Source organism: Apis florea, unplaced genomic scaffold (genome assembly GCF_048593485.1).
Source record: "Apis florea isolate Af1SG1 unplaced genomic scaffold, ASM4859348v1 contig_2272_pilon, whole genome shotgun sequence".
Lineage (NCBI taxonomy): Eukaryota > Metazoa > Arthropoda > Insecta > Hymenoptera > Apidae > Apis > Apis florea.
The window spans coordinates 3418273-3441689 of record NW_028256549.1 but is presented as its reverse complement, the minus strand read 5'-3'; the positions used below and the strand labels follow the sequence as shown (position 1 = coordinate 3441689).

Genomic DNA, 23417 nt, shown 5'->3' with positions numbered 1-23417 from the left:
TAGATTTGTATTTTATATGATTCATTTATATACTAAATATTACAGAAAAAATAATACAATACAGGAAATTGCAAATGCAAATGATTAATGGCAATGATATAATTATAATTCACACTCGCTTAAACAATATAATTATCTTTATCCTAATTCACTATACGTTATTTTCTAATGTATATAGTATTTATAAAGAAAAAAGTTTATTATTACAGGAAAAATTATTTACCTGTATTTTTTGCATTAAAAATCTTTTGTATTTTTCTTTTTCTGTCTCAATATGAAGCTGAAAAAATATATATATTGCACAATCAAATATTATTTATTGAATAAAAATAAAATATATTTGTGCTCATTTAAATTATTTAAATTATATTATTGCAATATTGAATTTTTGTTCATATTTCTTGAAGTATTATTTTTTGATTGTACATAATATATGAAACAATAATTGTTTATATTAAAACTTAATTATCTTATTACTAATAATAATATTAATTATCATTACATGCCAAAAAAAACAGGTACTATTGAAATATACTTATTAAAATAATTCATAAAAAATGTAATATTTATTTTCTGATATTATTTAAATTTGAGACATTTAAATTTTGGAAAACTCAAAATATTATGCAATGGTACATTATATAATGGTTACATTGTAACCAAATGATTTCTTTATATTTTTCTACTGCTAAAATATACCTTTTTATTGATATATATGACATGCTGCTAAAAATATTAATAATATGATATAAATATTGCATGTCATTTAAATTGACACAGATTTGATGACTACAAGATATATATATTTATACGATTATTGATATACTTACATTTCTTAAAGATTTTATTGCAAAAAGTAAAATTATATAAACTAAATAGATGCTTTCAATTAGTATATTTTATGAATATTATTTAAAAAAAATGATAAAATAATTAAATATACATCAAATCTTGTTAAAGAAACTATCTTAAATCTAAAAAAACAGTCTCTTTTTTTTCATACTAAGAAAAACATTTAAAACATAAAAGAAATTATTTAAATTTATTATTACTGTTTTATATAATTAATGCACCACTCAATTTGAATCTTCCAAATAAATCTATAAATATCCGTAATTATATTTTACACTAAATGTTACTCTTTTTTTTTTATAATTTTTAAAATTTTTTATTTTTTTTTATATATGAAGAGTCACAAATAGAAGAAATATGTGAACAAAATTTGAAAGCAAAATAATAAGAAGCATAGAGAAATTAATAGATTTTTTAACTGTGAATAATTCTATGATAAATCTATTTAATTTGCTTCATAATCACAGTTATTGCATTCATACTAAAGTATATTGTGGCTAAAGTAATATAAATTTAATTCATGCGGTTTTATAAAATCATGTATGTATCTATCACAATGCAGAGAATGTTAATAGAATTTGTACATAAATATGTTTATTCAAAAAGTATAAGTGGCGAATATGTATAATTAATGATTATTAAAATAGAATTTTATTTCTTAAAAATTTCATTACTAAAAACTTTAAATTTCGTTAATAAAATTTTATAATATATATCAAGATAATGAGAAAATATTAATACTTTTATTATTTCAATTTTGATTAATGCAAAATGTATTCATCACTTATATTTTTCAATAATATTACATTTCATATACATATTCTAATCAGTTTTAAAATATCATTTTATAATAATTTTTAATTACTTAATTAAAGTAAATAAGTAGTACATTGGCTCTCAATGTACGAAATAGAGTCAGAAAAAATGTCCTTCACAGCCTGTGTAAGACTTTCCCTTGAGATCTTCAAGTCTTTCAAGACATATGCTGATAGAGGACCAGAATTATAACACGACCAGAATTTTTTAAATAAAAAATTGATAATAAAAATAAAAATTAAAATTGTTCTCTTGTATAATTAGATGCGTTAAGTATTGTTCTATAAATGAAATATGCATTGGATGCAATATATTTTACTTACATCAGTCTTAACGACTTCAGTATATAATATTAATTCATGTCATAATGATATAGAAGATGTATACCAGTACAAAATAAGTGTTACAAAAGGAACTCTTAGAAAAGTGTTTCATTTAGAAACGCATACTACAGTATATAAAAACTTTCAGATCTGAAAAAAGAAGTATTTAGAAAGAATTTAAAAAAAAAAGGGTATGTTCATTTGTATGCAAAAATTCATTGACAGATATGTATACAATGCAACTCATAAAAATTCGTATATATATTATGTATGCTTGTTATCTCAATTTAGAATAAATTATATAAGATATTTACTTTTGAAAATATTTTTTTTTTGATTAAATTAAGAATATAAATTGCAAATTTCTATAACAAGTGATTTATATATATGTCATTGTCCATTATATCACGGAAAAATATATATGTAAAATTAAATGTTTATAATATTATGCAATATCTCACGACTATAAAAATTTGAATATATTTTTTTTAATTTATGGTTATGCAACTGACTTCATTAGTCATAAATATCATATAATAGCATTATGTATTATCTGCTTTGATAATCATTATACTTTTGTACGTGTAGGGACAGTTATTTAACTTTTAACGCAATTCAGTTAATACAACTGTGTTACTGAGAGAGGTAAACATTAGCCATATGTATAGCCTATGTTTTATTCAGTTAAGCAAATGAAAGTATGGCTTCTATGATGATTCTGCAGTAACTTCTGGTGGTGTACTTACAGATGTTACTGCTGATTTGAATGCTGGAACAAATTCAGCTGCATTTGGATTCAATGTACTCTGAAAACAAGTTATCTATTTGAAATTCAATATTATTATATTTATAAATTTAATATATATATATATATTATATGATATAGTAATTAAATTTAAATATTAAATTATACCTGCTTAGCAAGATCATCATGCATTTTTAGATTACTAAGTTGCTGACAAAGTTCAGCACTATTATTCTCAGGCATGCTTGTAGCAGTGGACCAAGCAATAGAATTTGTATTTCGTTCATGTTGTCTTTCATCTTCCCACATTGCTTTTAAACATTCTTCTGTTAATTCTTCTTCCATTAATTGTTGAATCACCTATAATTTTTAATTATTGATATATTATTAAAATTTTATATAAAAAAACTTTACAAATAACACAAAACTTATAGTTACAAAACCTCTTTATCAAATTCTTCCTCATTTTCCATCCAAAGGTACTCAGAAAAATCACTTTCTTCTGTTCCTTGTACATCGATTTCAGAATCAAAATTATTATCCATGTAAGAGATAATTCCTGTTTCATTTCCATAATCGTTCCCAGAACGATTATTTGGAATCTTCATTTTCATTACAAATATGTATTTAACAACACAATGAACCTATGAACAAATTTATTTTTAAATTTTTAACATAAATTTATTTTTATTGTCACATTTGTATGTCTAGTCTATATGTCTAGTTTTTTTTATGAATTATTACACATTAATTTTTAACTTCGAAAAATTATCATATTTATATTGTTTTTTTTTTTAATAAAAGAATGATTCGATAAAACATATATTTCGATAAAATATAATATTTGAAAATTATAAAATATTTATATATATAGAAAAGAACCTTGAACTCTCTTACACGAACGAATTGTATAAACGAAATAAATATACAATAGCTCCGTTTACACATATGGTAGCATTAATTATGAAATTACATTTTTTTCGTATAAATTACTTAGTATTTGCATTTACTTCAAATTTATCGTCAAATACATTGACAACTAAAAATTTGGAATTATAGTATTTATTGCATCGTAGCAATTGGATACGGTAAAATATCACTTGACAGATCTGTTACAAGGCAACCATTTTTAACTGTCTACTTTTAGTATCGACAAAGCGATATTTATTAATCTTTACTTATAATTATATCGTGCGTCTGTTATTATTATAAGAAAAAATAATATTTCGATAAATGTAAAATACAGATATACCTTTTAATGATGTGGTTTCGGACAATTTGTGATAGAAAACACGATTTACGCAGTTCATGGGTAAAATACGTGTCGTGCAACACAAATTAACCCTTGAAGTAATACTGGGATAGTGCTGCCATCATATAGAAAAAGAGCAATGCACTTTACACCAAAAATTAATAAATATATTTTTTTTCATAAATTGATTTTAATTTAAATATTGAATAAATATTTTAGATTTTTAATTGATTAATGTCTTTATATTTAATTTAATTAATTGTAAATTTAATGAAAACAATTTAAAGATAAAAATATTTTATTTCATCAATGAATAAAATATCAATAACATAAATGTTACTACAACTCATATACAAGTTTTCTAAGAATATGTTCTATATTTTTAATTTTTTTTTTTTTATTTTCATATATACTCTCTTCCATAAATTTTTCAAAATAAGAAAAACAATAAGTTATGCTTATAATATAAATTTAAAATAATATAAATTTCAAGTATATAAATAAATATATAAAAAAAACAATTATCACAATTTGTGTAAGAAAAAAATGTAACGTAATGAATTTTAAATAACTAAATTTAAATAAATATTTTTCATATATAGACATTAAAATCTGTTAATAAACCATATATAGTCGATTAAATTTATTAATTTTATTTTAAAGCAATTACATTTTCCAAATACATTTTGGAGTTCAATAATAAATGAAGAAAATACATATATTGAATCACGTAGTGAAAACAATCTATCATGGTCATTGGCACTATTACTATTTTGACTCACGCAGTGTATTTACATTGAAGCGCGTATCATGTGATTGGTTGGCTTGGCTGACGTGCGTGTGTTGACGTTCCATCAAAACAAAGCACGGTCGCGCGTCTCACCGAGCATTTTGCCACGGTAATTCGTTGCGAGTGCGTCGTTTTTTCGTTAACGTGTTTCACGAAAGTGTCAGTTGTCTATTCAATCGTGTGTGCATTATTAGCTTTTAAGTGATTAAGTGCGTGGATTATGATGGCATCCACTGTAAAATTCACTTCGGATGAGAGTTTGGGTGGTAAGTGAAAATTTGTTTCTTTGAACGCGAGCAGCTGTCAATCGAACGTTGCGGCCATTTCGCATGTTGCGGTTGACGCATAAACAAATGCAATCTTCTTTCCTTTTATGTTATAGATATATTTCTTTGCAAGAACATGTTATTTGAAATATTTTATATTATAATATTTTTTTTCTTAATGTATTCATATTACTATATCATTATCAATATAAAATACTATATATTTTAGAGATTTTGGCGCGATCATTCGTTTGTCTTTAATTTAATATACCGGTATTACATTATAATATATTAGATTTTTCTAAAAAAATTTAATATAATTCAACATAATTCGATTTTTAGAATTCCCAATTATTTTATTTCGTATTAATAATTTTAAATATTATAATTTTATTTATTCAATTTAAAATCATAATTATACAATAAGAATTTTATGTTTATGTATCAATAAATATTTTTTTATATTTTTGATAAAAGATTTATTGGAAGATTTCTTATTTTATATATATATGTCTATTTTATTTTTTCACGATAAAAAAATTTAGAAAATGTTCGAATATAAAGTTTATTTTTCATATGTATTTTTCATAATCTTTAATTTGAATGATTTAGGATTTATTTTTTAATAAAATTTCCTAAAACGAAACTGAATATCAATTTTTATTTTTTAATAGTTATTTTATTGAAAAGCTCTTGAAAAATGAATTGCTTTTTTTTTGAACAAGTTGATCGTAAAATATAATTTTAAAAGATATAATAGATTTTAAAAGATATAAAGATATAATATTTAATATAGATATAATATTTAATATTATTTAACATTTTACTCTATAAATAGTTATGTATTCGTTTATATTCATCTATATGAAAAAATGGCTCTACTTAAGAATTGTTCATTATTGAATTACATAATTGGGTCAGTGTCTTACAAATATTTAAATTGTTTTGAAATAATCTTAATTGATATGATGCTTATTATCAATTAAATTCTTGCAATTACTTTTATGTTTAAAATCTTTTATAAAAATCGAAGTATCATCATTGTTCAGAAAACATCAAATTGTTATTATCATGACGTAACGTTTCTTTGCATTGCATGGTCAACAAATATCTCCTGCATATAATTGGAAAAGAATAGGAGTGGTCACAATAAATATAGCGGTTGTGTGTTAATTTTAGCGTTCGTAGGGCGACTGGATGCCGAACGTTCGATATCGTTTATGGCTATCACATCCTGACCAAAAAATCTTTTTCAAGAACATTATGGAGAGTTTCAAAATATATGATTTTTTTCAGAAACATAGCCTAATGATATTTGTTAAACATTACTTATTCTAAAAAAAATTGACTTTTATTAATAGCTAACATGAGATTAACAGGTATCTTGAAACACGACTTAACTCTACTAACTCATGTTTATTGTCCTTTCGTTCTTGTATGAATGTAATGAATGTGAGTGAAACCATATGTACCTGCGTATCTTTCGAATTATCTCAATCTTTTATTTCTTTTTACTTTTTTCTTCTACTTTAGGGAATATAATTTTAACTTAAAACGAAGAATGCTAAAAAATGTCTGGAATTTTATATATACAATTTTTTTATAAAATTATTTATTGGATATTTTGAAAGAACCAAATATTTATTTACAAAAAGATTATTCGAAAGTTATTTATTAAATAATAGATAATTATTTATTATTTAGCGATTTAATATTAAAAGTACTTTGATAAATATTTTATTATTTATCAAAGTAAATTGCATTTCTCTAAAAATCTCTTATTTTCATATCGTTTATATATGAATATCATGAAAAAAAGATGTAACATTGCCGAATCATTTTTTTTTCAACATACAGCGTATATTGTACAAAAAAATATTTAAAACTGAGATTAAAAGACCGTTCGTACTATCGCATCATCGGTCCCTCCTCGGGACGTTTGATTAAAATGTCGGGCTGATGAAAGAGGGTCACGTTCGCGCCTATTTTTAAACGTAACGCTCGTTGGCGGACTTTAATTCAATTCATTAAGGCCACCTACCTATCGAGATTTTGTGGCACGTGACATTTCCTGGTCATTTTTGTTTTTTCGTCTATGTCGTCTATGTCGTCTATGTCGTCTATGTCCGCAGAATTATCTATGTATTTTTCATATAAATTGACACATTATTGACATGTTAATTATCAAATTTAACTAGATAAAAATTTAATTATCTAATTTTTTCAATTTGTAGTTTTTAATATCCGACGAATGAATTTAAAACAAAATTCATAAAAATTTATAGATTAATTAATTAGCTTAAAGAATGTATCAAAATTTTTTTCACAGATTTGTGTGAAAATATAGATTATTGAATCTAGCTTTAAATTAAAATTCACCAACGATACTTTTTTCTATTCATTTTATAAAAATCAAGATAGAACAACATTTAACATAAAACATTTTGAAAACGTATAAAACTTTTCAAATAGGACACGTTTTATCATTACGAATAGTTTACGCTCTGACAAATAAAAATTTTAAATACATACGTTTTTTTATTCCGCAATGATTTGACAATTCTGGTATATCCAGAAACTAATTAATTCATTGACATATCTTATTATTTTTTTTTAAATTATATGAGTTACAAAAAATTATATGAGTTATATGAGTTACAATTGCTCGATTAAACGAGCAATTGTAATTTTATATATGAATATATAAAGCGTAAAATATAATGAAATAAAATCAATGTTCGAAAATGTATCCAATTACGTCAAAGATTCGTATTTGTTAACTATAAAGATTCCGAACTTTACTTATCATATTTCAACTTTAAAGCGAAATTTCTTATGCAATATGTGTCGAGGTGTATATATTTAAATTTTTTAATTTTTATTATTTTTGATATATATATATATATATATATATATATATATATATATATATATATATATATATTTGTATGTTAAATGTACGGCCTAAAAAAACTTGTCTTTACATAGCTTATAGTCATAAATCTTAGTGTGTTGTCGTCGTTTGTTGAAAAAAAATATCGCCATGTTTTGTAAACTTGTCATATGGAATATATTACAAGCGTTCTCTTTCAGTCATTCATGCGCTTTTCATCATTATTATGTACATTTTAATTTCTTTTCGTCGATTAAATCGTATAAATTTCGTTTGTTTTCAATATTTCGCAAAAATTTACCGGATAATTTTCAAAGTATGTATGACATATGAAATGTAAAATATTATTTTATTTCAATATTTATCTACAGATATGCCGAAGTATGTCGAAGTGCGATATTTGTTTGAATTATTATTTCTATTTTGCATTGCAAACACTTCACAATTTGGTTATAATTTGTATAAATAAATCACAAAATTACCTTGTCATTGTTCCTTAATTTAAATTATGATTTTTATTATGATAAAATGATGATTTCAAATTAATTGAATTCCGGGATAATTTGCCAAAAATTATTGATAAAATTCATTTAGTTTACAGATTCAATTTGTAATACAATTATATCACGTGTGTTTATTCCAACATGTTTGCGCAGAAAAATATCAAGAAGAGAGCGAGAGAAACACAGTCAAGTCGTATTATTTTCTACGTTCAATGCGGCAGCATCGCGATTGTATTCACAAAATTAACACGTGTGCCCTTGCTGTGCATATATTCGTTTATTTCGATTAAATAGAGTTGTTTCTTTCGAATATATCTTGTACAAAAAATTCCATTGATTTTCGGTTTTTTAAACCTAGCTTTTTGAATACAAGATAGGTAAAAGTTTTGAAGAAAAAAATATCTGAATGTAATTTTTAATTAGAAATCGATATTTAATATTAAGAAAAATAAGATAACTTTGGTTCTGCTTCATTAATTCTTTCTCTTATTTATTCTCTTTTTCATTTTCACCCGTTTACACAAATTGGCATTTTTTTCTTGATGTCTAATGAACTTCGATAATTCCATCAGTTGTTGTAATTTCTTCATATCTATCCGGATAAAATCACGCGAGTATACGTAGTGACAATTTTCTATTTCTTTTAGATCTAGTCTAGATCTGTCTTTAAAACACGATTTGACCAACATTTTTTCTTCTTTATACCGGAATTTAATTCTTCGCGAATAATTAATTAATAATTGTGACGTTTCAAGATATGAATGTTGTCAATCATAGAACAATCGATTCGATTAATTTATATTATACAAAATCTTGCGTTTCGAGAAAATTTTACATGAAGTTATCATTATATTTATCATTCGCGATAACATTGGAATATTTACGTTGGATTTATATGTGCGCACGTTCATTATGTATCGCGGCTTATCATGTACCACACGTCTGGTATAAAGTTAATAAAACGGAGTAATGAATGATGTCATTCGATTACCACCAGCTCGTTGCACTTTTTTCGGTTCAATAATTAAATTATCTACATCGTATCATTTATTTGATACAGATCTCTTGATTTATACATGATTATTAATAAAATCGATTTAATAAAAGAATTTTTTTGTATTGAAAATTATGATTTTTAATTGAATAAAAATTATGTGCTAAATTTTATTTAGCATTATATAAGTAATATAATACTTATAGTATATATAAATAATAATATTTTATACTAAATAAATTTAATTTTATATCTGTTCAATGGATATTTTGCTATAGAAGTTCAAATTTTAGATTTTTAAAGTTAAATTTTTTTTTCTTTAATATTAGAATTATCAATTTACCATCTAATTTATTTTATATATCTATTTTATATAAATGATTGTAATTAAAATAATTTCATAAAAATGAATAGGTATAATTATATCTTTTATCCTAATGAAATATTAATTTTTCAATAATTATAAAACAAATATTGTTTTAAGAAAATAAAATTTAAGATCCTATTTAATCAAATAACTTTTTTTTCTTTCAATTTTTCAAGATCTTTACAAATACTTAGATATGAAATATTTAATATCTGGATATATACAATAATCATATTTCCTTTATTTATTTCTAGAATATTTTTATAAATATTGCAATCAATAAGCAAGCAATGTTGTATAAATGTACATATAAATAGATAATATAAGTATATCAGTAGATCGTTCAACTTTCCAGAAGAGAAGAGAGGAGTCTTTTCATGAATATGAATATTCTTGTTAAAATGTAATAATTTTAGTTTACAATTTCTTCTCCCACAAGATTTTATAATAAATTCAATTTCTATTAGAAATTAATTTATTCACTTTAAATTATGCAATTAAAAAATATTAATAATTTCTCTCTGCTGTTTCGATGAATGATCGAATCGATGTTTCATATTTAATTACCTATTATTGCGAAAAATGATTGTATCATTTGTGAAGAGACATCATAGTAGTTCGCTTATTCGCAATCAATGTTGGCATGGGCGGATGTTGAAGAGAATATTTATTGTTTCTTAAAATTTGAAGAGATATGAAACCTAAATATGAGATATACATTAAAAAGAAGGTTAATGGAAAACAAGTTTCAACGATGTTTGACATTTGCCTTGGAGGCTAATATAATTGGTTATTAAGTGCATCGTATAATAGTATATATCTTACTCTCTAATTTCTTATTATTTCTTAACATGTATGATATTTAAGTGGAAATTTTATCGAACAATTGTAGATTTCACTTTTGTGAAATCTGCCTTTTTCGGAGCGAGTATCGTCATATGATAATTTTGTTTTTACTTACTTTTTAAAACTTTGCAAAACTGTTATATATTATTTTTTTTTTTTTATCAATATTATGAAGAAAACACAATGATGATTCATTAATTGTTACAAATCAATTGTGAAAATTTTCCCTTTTCCTATTACGCATCACCGGTTTGTTTTATATAATATTATAATAATATAATATAGAAGTGAAATTTATATTTTTCATTTGGTTATGTTTTTTAATCAGTTTAATTAATTCAATTGTGTTATATTTAGACGAATAATTTTTCAAATTTTGCCAATTTATAAAAAAGCAGAAAGACAAATAAAAATATAGGATATTCATAAAAAGCAAACACATCGTTCTGTTTTATTTTGCGTTCTAAAAAATATTCCAAATATTTGCTTTTTTGCTCATTTGATTCAAATACACGTACGATTCTTGCACCTTTTCAAACTTTGATAAAATCGATTTCGAGATGATTTAAAAAAAAAGAAAAGAATTATTAAATTTTATGGAATTTCTTCTCAGGAAGATAAATTCAAATCATCGTGATTGTGTTGATACTCATTCGAGTATTTGTATGACGCAATACAAATATATATATATTAATAATATACGTCGGAGTTAATATACATCGGCCTTGACCATAAACCTTTTTGATAATCGAGTCGATGAGACTTCGATAATTCTCTATTCTTTCATCGCGTTTCACGCTATTATATGTGGACTAAGAAATCTTAGGTGTATTCTTTTTTCTCCTTTTAAATATTTTCAGGAAATCGAGTTCCTCTTGTTTTAACTATTAGCGTATAGGTTTCAATCAAGTTGTCTCATTTTACAATAAGCATCCTGTCTTCGTATCGCCTCGAAGAATACAGTGTATCGTGAAAACGAACGCTATTATATCAACTAATAACTGCGCAACAAGCAAATATCATCTTTGAAAATCAATACAATGACACAACATACGTATAGTAGCTTGAAGTGTTTTAATACCACGGAATATTTAAAATTCAAAAGAAATTTTTGAGAAATAAATTGTAAATTATTATTTTGGATTTGGAGCATTGCATTTCGTAAATTTGATATTAATTTTTTAAAAATAATTTTTGAAAAATAATGTTTATTATTAGATTCCGTTTCATTTGTTCGATATACATATATCAGTTGAATAATATAATTATCAAAATTTTATTTCAATATTGGAAAAAATTTTTCGAATTTTTTTGATGACGAATCAAGAATGTTCATTGTCTGTTGATTAAAAAATTATTAAAAAATTTTATATCTAATGGAATGGGATGTGAATAGAATGCACAAATGTAATATCTTTGAGTGAAATCCCATCTCGGAATCGTTAAATTCACGATGTGTTCGATACGGAGTTTGAATGACAAATGAGCCGGAACCGCGATTCTTTCTCTTTTATATACACAGCGATTATTATCTTCGTGCAAATCAAGCACTAATCAAAATTATAATACAATCTTATTGTTAGAATAATTTTCAGCTTTGAATAATTTAATTAAATTTTAGAATTTTTTAATATTCAATTCTTGGAAATTTTATTAACTTTTTTTTAAAATTGATATTATCATATACTGTATGTAAGATAACTTAACTTTATCATTTTACATATGTTTTTCTTTTATAGAGTCTTGGGTGGAATTGAATCCAGTTCCCGACAGGATAACACCGTTACCGTTCAGTAGTGGAGGTGAAGAATATCTTCGATTGCTTAGAGAAGCGCAAAGAGATTCTTTGCCCTCGTCCGCTAGGCATTCTTTGGCATCTTCCCGTCGAGGCACACCAAGGGATAGGTATTTGCTTTATTTAATCTACTATCGTACCAACGTAAACGTTACTCCAAAATTCAATCTCTTGTTTTCCGATCCCATTACTATTATTTTTATTGCACAATATTACGCAAAATTAAAATGACAAACAACAATTCAAAATAATATTATTTATTACAAAATAAGAGTTTGAAAGAAATTTTTAAAAATTAATTCTTTCATAAAAGCTCTCGAAAGCAATCTTCAAACAAATGTTATTTGTGCATTAAGAACGCAATAGCTAACCTCAACGCAATATTTATTAGAAAAAAAATATTCTCAAAAGTTATTTTCGTGCGAGTTCGTTTGAGAGCGAAACTCTCGAAAATTGTACAGAAGAATTTTTTTTTTTTTTTTTTCATATATTTAAATTTTGTATTAATAATATTTAATTACCTTTAAAATTGTCATTCTTAATGTAGGATAAGAAAAATATTTTCAATAAACATTTTCGAGATTTTTATTCCGAAATGGAATTGTAATAAATATGCAAATGCATTTGAGTTAAAAATTCTTGAGAGTTATTTTTTTGTCAATGATTTTCGAGAATTTTATTTCTAAATATAATTGCATCCTGATGTTACTGATCCAAATTGTTTTCTTTGGGAAAATAAATCCACCCAGTCTTTGAGAAGGACCATTAAAAAAACTCGGTTTGCCTTATCCTATGTATGCGAGCACGAAGGAACTAGAGAAAAAGAGGAGGAGGAAAAAAAAAAAGTAAATAATAAGCATGAATCAGATGTCGGAGGGGGAGAGATCTTTTTCTGGCCGGTTTCTTTGTACTCGTTGGAACATCTCAAGAACCCGTGGATGAAAGAAAGAAAAGGCAAACAGCGCCATGCTCTTCTCATCGTGTCTGTGATCTGTCCTTACAAGTGACTTTTTTTGGATCCTTTTTTTTTTTTGTTGATTTTTTCTGTTGATGTTACAGCGTTAGAAGTATACACGAAATTACACGAATATTTTCTAAATGATACAACAGAATTTATATATTCGTAATTAATTCTAAAAATTAAATTAAAAATTAAACGTAATAAAATTTTATTAATCGATTAAAGCTTGAGATTAACATCGAAACTTCGATGTTAAACAATTAAATAATAACGAATAAATAAATAAGTCATACATCTCGAGATAAGATTTTCTTTTTAAACTTCGTTGTTTTACAAGCTTAATGATATATTAACGTCATGGAATAACTCTAAAACGCAATCTTTTATAATCGATAATAAGGGATAATAAACTTTACATGTAAGATTTCTTTCGTACATGTACTTCTTTCGTACACGTTTCTCTATGATTTTTTTTTAAAGAAAAAGGAACATCAATATAATTTCACATTATTTACGACGTGTTCGAATTAATGGCGCAGATGTTCGATGAGGTCATCTATTATCATTTGTAGTTCCGCGTGAAAGATAGGAAAAAAAAGTATCATACGATGCGGAGGTCATATGATAGAAAGTAATATACATGTATAAATTGATAATATGTCGTGTTTAATTGTCGATAAGAGAAACAAAACGAGACGAAACGAAGGAAAAGGAACGAAAAGGAATATTTTGTGAATTCTTATCATTTCTCTAATTTCCTTATCAGATGTTTGATAAATCTGCTTAACAATCGGAATCTCGAAATGTAAAAACGTTTATAACAGATAACGAAAAAAAAAAAAAAAAAAAAGAAAGAAAAATATATATAAAATTCGTAAAATCTTCTATTATCTTTATTACAGCCCGAAGAGTCCACCTAACAGTCCAAACACGGAACTATCAACCGAGGATGAACTCAAGGGAGTTTACATAAATTATTGCTGCAACAAGGTCAGTTTCATAATTGATTTCTAATATCGTGTGTCTGTTAAATTCACCACGACATTTTTCATAATTTTAAGAGTGCTCGTATTCCTGTTCGTCATTTATTTGCCATGTTAAAGGTTATCGTGAAATCAACAGACCGATTAATCGTATCCATTTATAAACCGAGGCATACGATTCCAAATACTTTCCAATAATAACGCCTATTTTTATAAATTCAATACAACCTTATGAGAAAATTATAATATCGTCCCATTCATCTGGTCGTTGCTCTATTTTTCTCGTGACGCATGCCCAATCGAAGTACTTCAAAGGAGAGACCCATGCAACTGGTTTTATCGAACGAAACAAAAGCTCGAGGGGGCCATGCCACTTTCCACGCAAGGTCTACAGATCACTGACTTCTCTGACGGCACGCCTCTTCTTCTAGTATGCGCTGTAGGTCATAGAAGCACACGCATAGAGGCATTTCTACATGCTTATAGTTGCTGTGGGCGTAGAATGCCGAGTTTTTAAACAATCACGAAACTGATAAATACAACGTGGCAGAAATTCGGAATATACAGATTGTTTTATCTGGACGATTTGTGGTTCATTCAAGCTTTGTGTATTTAGCCGATATGAAAATCAATAACGCCTATATTTAAATCAGGCTGATAATTGTATCAGGATCTTTATTTACCCGTGGTTTATCTACCATGGTTTATTTATCCCTCGAACGGAATGTTGTTTTTTTCAACTCTACCCTCGTTGGAAGCTATATCATTAAGGTATATACTTGTTAATTCGTTCGATCACAGACAAAAGTTATCGGTAAAAAGCAATATGGTGCAACGGCACGATATCGACGATGAAAACAACGACAAAGACAATTGTACAGAGGTGGAATGAGTAATGATAACGTGGCGCGAAGAGGCGAGCGTTTTCCATGAGTCAGTTGCTCAACCGTGTTTTCTCTACGTGTTTTCAACAAGCTTCTTTGTGTCCCCCCGCCAATCTTTGTCAAAGCAAGGTCTTTGGAAAGCTAAGCGTCGCCGAGTCTTCTTTGAGGATCTTTCGTTTCTCGTTTCAACCGCTTAGATAATGCATACGAAAATAGAATATCTTAAGAAGCTTCTGTTTCCCTGGCACTCCGTCCACCTTATCTCCGATGCGATACTTTTTTCTTTTTACATTGTCCGCGAACGTGTCGATTCATTCTTCTTCGCTCCTTTATTTTTAATTACCGAACACGTTAAATACGCGAGGAAGGGATTAAATCGATGAGAATGAACGCCCTTGATATTCGAACCGAATTCACCTTATTCGAAGAAACAGGGGGGAAAGAGGAGGAAGGAAGAGAAAAATATAATCGTAAAAAATAAAAAGGTTGATTCCGCGTCAACGAATCAGAGCTTGATACGCTAGCTACGCATTACATATTCGTAATCATAGACGCGCATTTGCACTCTGTTACGCCTCGTAATCCACTTACCGATCAAGGATACCTGGATTCGCAGCTATAGTTTCGTACTTTCTACATACTTTATGTACATTTTCTATATAGGGAACCTTGATAAACTTTACCGAGTGTCGTTATCGATCCCGGCGGATGTCAGCAGTGTGGAAAGATTCGAGAATTGAGCCAAATTGAGAAAGTAATTCAATGCATTTACCAAAGGAAGAAACTTATACGAGTATAAAGTTTTACACTGTGCTAGTTCGTTCACCTGAGTTAGTGTTTATCGGTGTTACGCGCATATACACCTCCTCCGTTACGGAGGACAGATCACGCGATCGTGAACGAGCGAATCGCTGCTCTCTACGTTTATGCTTAGGTCTTTTTCATACAATAAGATTTGCTTCGTTAAGTTTAAATCATGCGTGCCGTATATAGAAATTCAATAAAATCTTTTCAGACGATCGTGACACTGATATTTATTTACTCTCGCTCGATTCGTCCGCATGTTTATACAGTTAACAAAACACGAGTCACGACAATGCCTATTATGATAATATATTTTGGAAGGATTTTGAAAGTGATGATGATCTTAGGAGATGATCGAGATGATATTTTTCAGTTGAAGCACTTTCAATAGCCATCGATACTATCTTACATTCTTATTTTTGGAAAACACATACGAACACATTCCTCGAGCGGCGGTCGATAGGTCGAAGATACGAACTGTCACGAATATTGCCGTTCGATGCTTTTACACTTTCTCATCATCGTATCTCGTGCAAATCTATGCTGCGAGTATTATCGCGTGAAAGAGCTCTTATATTTTTCTCATCTCTGGCAAAAACTGGTCCTCTTCGCATTCTAGGAATGGCATACGATTCAAGTTGATGGAGAAGAAGAGAAAGAGAAAGAAGAGAATATATATATATACTTTGATACATTGCGCTTGTGCAGAATTAAATCGGTCGGCCGTTATGCTCATTCCGAAAGCATTCATGCTGTTACGTGGAATCCAGATATGCAAGATGATTATGCGTTATTAGGCAACGTGTTAATTATTGTATATGAAATTATACGTGATATACATATTTATATATTTATATAATAGTATGTATGAAGAATATGAAAAAAAACAAATGACAAATTATATTTTTCAATTTTTTTACACGAGAATTTAAATTGGACTTAATATATTATTTTGAAATTTGTCAAGTTTTTCACTTTGTTGATGAAAAATAGAAAATCAATAAGAATGGAATAAATTCAATAAAAATATAATTCCAAACCTGTATCAAGATTCCAAGATTTCAATATTACGAACATATAATGAAGATAGAAAGTCTGTCTATGCGTCGCAAATTCTTGAAGAAATTTAATATAGAAAGGCGCGAAATAGAGAGTTCGAGATTAAAATTTCTTTCCTGTTTGTTACATGAACAAGTGGATGTGTATTTTAACCCATTTCAAAGAGGAAATTACGTTTTCGAGTATAATTCCATGAATCGCCTTCTAAATCGTGCAAAAAGTTTTTTTTTGCAATTACTTTGTAGAAAGGATTGCAGATGTTCTCCGCTTATTTAATAATTAATAGTAAGTACATTTTGCGTGTTCAATACGAAAAACAGCAAGTGTTAGTTTCAACATACCAATTCGGATGCTGCTGAACTATGCGCACGCGTTCACTATGCTGCTAGTTTATTTATATTTCTATTCTCATTTATTCTGCACGAAAAGCATCCGTTTCGCTATCTAAAATCTCTTCAACTCTATTCCATTTCGCAAAAAATAGCGAAATAGCTAACTACATTGGAATACCAACGATTTTTTATACCGCATAATCATTCATCGACTTTTAATATTTTCGCCAAGCAATTAACTCTTAATTAAAAAGAGAATTAGATTTCGATTTGATCTTTGCTAGATTGCCTCGTCACTTGCGATTGTGTTCAAAAAGATCGCCATTAAATGAGTCGACATAAATCGATTGTTAATCGTTCCAATCATTATTTTCCATTTTTTCGAATACAAAATATATCAAGGATTTTAAACAACGCTCGTCGCTTATCGTTATGATACAACAATTCAGCGAACTCGAATCTGAGATGGAATAGATAGATTAGAAATAAACGATCGATTTCGACGTTAGAAATGAAGTGATTACAGAAATGAATAATTGTGTTATTTCCTTCAGAGTTTCTAAATCATTGATTCTTCTCCAGTCTGGTAACAATTGGCTATAAAGTAAGGAAACGATCCTTGGAAATTCCTTTCTGCTATATACAATACAAAAATTATCATGATTATTCATCCTTTTCTCGTAGAACATCAATTTAATGCAGATTCATGGGATGCAAAAAATACAGCATTCAATTAAAGAAGTTTAGAGGAGAGGGAAAAAGGACCGTGCCAATGGTCACGTACACCATCCTCCATGACTTTACAACCTGTGATCCTTGTCACGTATTCCTCAAGACAATGACGATTATTTTCGATATCTCTTATTTTCAAGAAGAGCAAAAGAATGAACATTATCTGAATAAACGTTCATTTGATAAAAATACTCTTTTACCAAATATTATATATATATATTATATTTTGGATTTGAATAGAAGAAAGGCAGTCTTTACTAAATTGTCGATGGAACACGATGGAAATACAGCTGAAACGAAGAATAATAGAGATATATGCGGAAAGTGCAACTCGTCATTGACCCTCTCGAGGCAAAATTGTGGAGAGTTACATAGTATTACATAGTAAAATGTCGTCGGTTTTCTCGCTGAATGAGGTCCGAAACAGCCGGCAGTGGACGTAATTCCCGGTTATTACGTTCGCGAAAGGGAAGTAAGGGACGCACCGAAGAAGAAAGAAACTTGCGGCCAATTGCGGTTTGAAAAGAGCGAGATGAAGCAGGCCAGGCCACTTTTCAACCGAGTCGTTAGCGGTCGAATGGTAAACCAATTCGAAACCATGCCGAGTTGCAATATTAACTTCGTGCGCGATAGAGAAATGAATTCGTCGGAATTGGCTAATGGTCGCTAGACAGTCGCCATTTCTTCGAGACAAAACATGCATGACCTAGTTTTCTTGGATCGTATTTTACAATAGTTTTTTTGCGGCTCAAGATGTCGTAACCTCCTTAAAATTGAATTTTGATGCGTAATTTTATTACGGTCTTTTATTTCGTCATACTCTACGTGCTCTACTTTCGAGAAACTATTACAGTCGAAGCGGAGAGGATTGATTTTTAAATTCGTACGTTGGAAATTCGAAAAACGGACACTTCCACAATGTGTGAATTACGTTCTTCATTTTAAAAGAAGAGATTTTTTTTTTTTTTTTTTTTTCGTTGAACGATTCTTCGTGAACGATGATCAAAGAATACGATGATTCGAGTTCTTCTAGATAATATGGATTGGCAATTTATTAATTTAAAAAAGAAATAAATTGCAAATTTTTTTTAGAATCTTTCTTATTATCGCAGTATTTACAAAAAAAAAAAAAATGGAGCATTTTATTAAACTCGTGCCTATTACCTTGAACTAATTATCAGTTTCGTCTAGTCATGTGTGGGAGGATTGACACGTATGATGAAATCAACCGAGTAAAATCCTTTTAAAGCCATTCTTCGACAGTCGCAACCTAGTTATTAGATTTATTCATGAGTCCTTGGTTTGTTTGCACGTTGCAATGTTTATTCTAAGTGCATTGAACCCTGGGAGGCTATATACTCCTAGTACATATTCTTTTTTGCTGTGTTTAAAATTCTTCTTTCTATATATATTCTTTCTTTTTATATTCGATTTTATATGATTATATACAACGCAGCTGTTCTCTTTTTTTAACATCGCCGTTTTTATTCCGGAGATCTGGCGATGAGAAGATGAACGCTAAGATTTAACTTGTGCGAGGATTTTTATATTTCGAGGGAAAGAGATCCTTCTAAATTAATAGAAAACAGATTATGGAACCAATAAAAATGATTTAATAATAGCGACCGTTTTAACTTTTAGATTTTTCTTTCGTTATGGAACGATTTATGAAAATTTATGACACCGAATTTCGTTCGGATGTTTTCGACCGTGAATTCGAGAAGAATCGTACGTACTCGTAGTCGAGATTAACTACGCATTACTCAAAACACTATTTCAAGAACTCATGTTCAGTTGACGATCTTGGCAAATGGTATGGATAAATTGGATCATGGATAACGAGAGAAAAATATTTGTATTTCGTTATATCGTATTTTCACAATTTTACATATATATTGTAATTATTGTGCTGACACTTGCCTTGCGTGAGTCATACAGGTATGAGGAAGGATATATTTTTAAAATTCCGCTAGTTGCGTGTGCATATTATTTGTGATAATATGCTATATTAAAATTATTTATTATTTATTATCATATAAGTATATATATATATATATATATTACATTTTTTCAAGTTATTTTATTTATTTACTCTATCGATGTATTCGTGAATATTTGTCAGACAAAAAATGTGTATTCGTAAAAAAATTATTATGATATATTATTGATGTAATAATTAATGAATAAAAAAAAAAATTCATAGTACGATTTCGATACCGTGAAGATTACTCGATTATCGTTAAATTTATTGCATGATTCATTGAAACGTATATATGCGTATATAATAATCAATTTTTCTTTATGAAAGATAGAATTGTTTATAAATAAGTGTAGTTTTTATTTGATAAAAAACACAATCTATGTATAAATATATCGTATGTTACGTATTATAATCAAATGATGCGATGATCATTACTCGTACCTTGATTGGTTGATTGCCAAGTCAAGTTATCCTTGAATATTTTTTTACAACGTTCATAGATAAAAAAATGTATGTGTATTTTATCTTTCAATAATTACACGTTTCATTCGTAGCAAGTTTTTAATTGAAATTAAAATTACTCGGGTATTCACGATAGATATTCGAATAACAGGCTGCACGCTGTTAAGGCAGGCATCGACATACAGACATTATTTTAAAAATTCACTTTTTCAATTTTTTTTTCCCCGCAATAATGAAAAAGAGTGGAACAATGAAAAAAATGATTCACATTTGTTTCGGAACACTTCATTTCGTCAAATACATTCAAGATTGATTTACAAACGATTGTATGAGTTTTCATCGCGTGATAAAAATCTTGATAATTTGATCTTGATAATATTTGCATCGGTCTCGACGATAGTTAGATAGGTCGTGTAATGGAAAACCAGCCATTCCTTTATGTTGTTCGTGTAAAAACGGCCGCCTCGTAAATTGATCCGCGACTTCAATTGACGTAGGAATACGTGTATCTTCAATTTCACTCGACGATACTGGATCCATATGCACCGTTTAAACATTTTTAAATCGGATTAAATCGGATTACGTAGTCAAGATCGGGCGATGCTTTTCATGAGGACATTTTTTTCTTTTTTTTTTTTTTTTTTAAAGAGGACTTTTTAAACAGATTTCTTAACATTGTTTTTTCTTTTTTTTTTTATTTGCGCAGGAATCCGAATTTTTGGAGAAGAACACCGATTGGATCTATGAATGGAGCTCGCGTCCAGATCAAGCACCACCGAAGTATGAGAATTTGCTATTTTTAATATCTCAATCGTAAGACAAACAGATCTTTTGATCGTGTATAACGAGGCATTTATCGATTTTCCTTTTTTCCTTTTTCTAGAGACTGGAAATTCAAGCATCCTCAGGGAATGAATAAAAGAAAATCTTATAGCATTCGTACAACGAAAGTGGGGAAAATTGGATTGTTCTCAAAAGAGGTCCTTTATACTCTTGTTATCACGAATATTCTATCTGTTTTGGTTGGAGCTGGCTTGGGGTAAGAGAAACTGCTCGACGAATATATCTGAATCTTTTTCTTTAAAACGAATAATGATAATGATAATGATCGGAATGCTTTTAAAACTGTGCACGGTTGTTTTAGGGTCTGGTTGTCCAGGCGGGGATCGATAACGACCAGCGTGACCATCGAGTGAAAAAAAAAATACGAGTACACGAAAGTCAGGATTGCTGCGCTGGAGTTTGCGAGAATACGGAGTATAGGGTTGGTCTATTTCGAGCCGCTAGAAAGACTGAAAAGCCAAGAAAAAAGGGTCGATCGAGCCTAACAAAACACACAACATATTATTTCGATTACCACAATTTAATATTAGCACTTTTTATTCTATTCTTCCCTGCCCGAAAGAAACTTAACTTACGGTGTACTTATTGAACGCCGTATTATTGTGTAAGTCATATGCTATTATATGCTTAAAAAAATGCTTAAAAAAAAAAAAAAAAAAAAAATGCTAAAAAAAAAAATTCTAAAAAAAATATGGTTATATATTTAGTGTTGTTGAGGAAATATTAAGATAATGTCCATTTTATACCATTTCTAATGCGTTTCTATCAGCGATAGTCTGTAGGTATAGCTTGGATAGTATTTATCGATAACAATTATTATTCGTTAATTGAACAGAAAATAAAGATTTGAGAAAAAAAAATTAAAGAATATTTGCGTAGATATATATATATATATATATATATATATGTACATATATATATATATACATATATATGTATATCGTTTTTGTGTATGAAAACGGTTAGGAAAACGTGTGAGAGCGTGTATGAAAAAAGGAAAAGAAAGAAAAGATTTTTTGCGATGAGAGAACAATTTATGCAGTGTTGATTACATCTTTGTTCAGATTACGAATATTCCGCTGCACAAAAATTTGTGCGTTCGATGTTGGTACGAACCCAAAAGGCGTCTTTGCTAGTTGTTTCGAAGCGTAATGTGATAGAAAAGGTGGCGTTGTATTTAATTAATGGAATTTCATCCTTTTATTGAATTGAAAGGAACGATCGATATGTTTTTACAACGTACATTTACGATGATACGATTGTTTAAGCATGTGGTAAGTTGATTATTCGTTCCGTTCTCATACACTTTGGATTTTACATAGTTACGACCCTAAACGAGATGTAAAAAAAAAAAAAAAATATAATATAACATAAGTGTAGTTTTTTTTTTTTATTATTATTATTATTATTATTATTATTATCATCAATTCGTTACCAATGAAACACAGAACTGACAATTTGAATGCAATCACTCGTTGATTGATATTTCTTTAATCTTATGTATTTATAATATGCGTTTTGAACAGTTGACAACAATTTTATACAACATAAATGATTTTATATTTAACAATTTATAAGTTTTTGATAAAGGATAAGCGGTAGAAATGATTAAAAAACAAAAAAAAAAAAAAAAAAAGAAAATACGAAATTTAGTTAAGTGCAACATTAAGAAAAACCGTCTATTTCTACTTTTGTGTTTTAATAATATTTTTAAATCAATTTGAGTTTTTTTTTTCTCGCTAAGTAAAGAGATATATTGTTAATTTGTAATTGTATGCGTTAAAAAAAAGTTATGTTCTTCTTCACAGAATTATATACGAGTTGCTTTTTCTAATGGCACAATGTGTGATTTGTATTGAATTATCACAAAATAAAAGACTCAATATTGATTGCATCAAGTTGACAATTTTCTAAAATTTATCGCGTTTTTCATA

At 27.8% G+C, this 23417-nt stretch overlaps 2 protein-coding genes across 3 annotated transcripts; one reads left to right on the top strand and one right to left on the bottom strand.

Moving 5' to 3' along the window:
• Positions 1-4: 4 nt before the first annotated feature.
• On the bottom strand, positions 5-4350 carry Paip2 (polyA-binding protein interacting protein 2). Of its 2 annotated transcripts, none has more exons than XM_003696044.4 (4): positions 3989-4350; positions 3180-3380; positions 2905-3096; positions 5-2797 (listed from the first exon to the last, which is right to left on the bottom strand). In XM_003696044.4, exons 2-4 carry the CDS (start codon positions 3348-3350, stop codon positions 2699-2701), a joined length of 462 nt encoding a protein of 153 aa, XP_003696092.1. In that variant the 5' UTR covers positions 3351-3380; positions 3989-4350; the 3' UTR covers positions 5-2698. The 2 variants fall into 2 exon arrangements, with proteins under 2 accessions (XP_003696092.1, XP_086774059.1); XM_086917933.1 differs by having other exon boundaries at positions 2188-2812; positions 3989-4101.
• Positions 4183-23377, top strand: BNIP3 (BCL2 interacting protein 3). The gene is made up of 6 exons (XM_086917932.1): positions 4183-5044; positions 12387-12552; positions 14306-14393; positions 21347-21420; positions 21524-21679; positions 21785-23377. Exons 1-6 carry the CDS (start codon positions 4999-5001, stop codon positions 21834-21836), a joined length of 582 nt encoding a protein of 193 aa, XP_086774058.1. The 5' UTR covers positions 4183-4998; the 3' UTR covers positions 21837-23377.
• Positions 23378-23417: the final 40 nt, after the last annotated feature.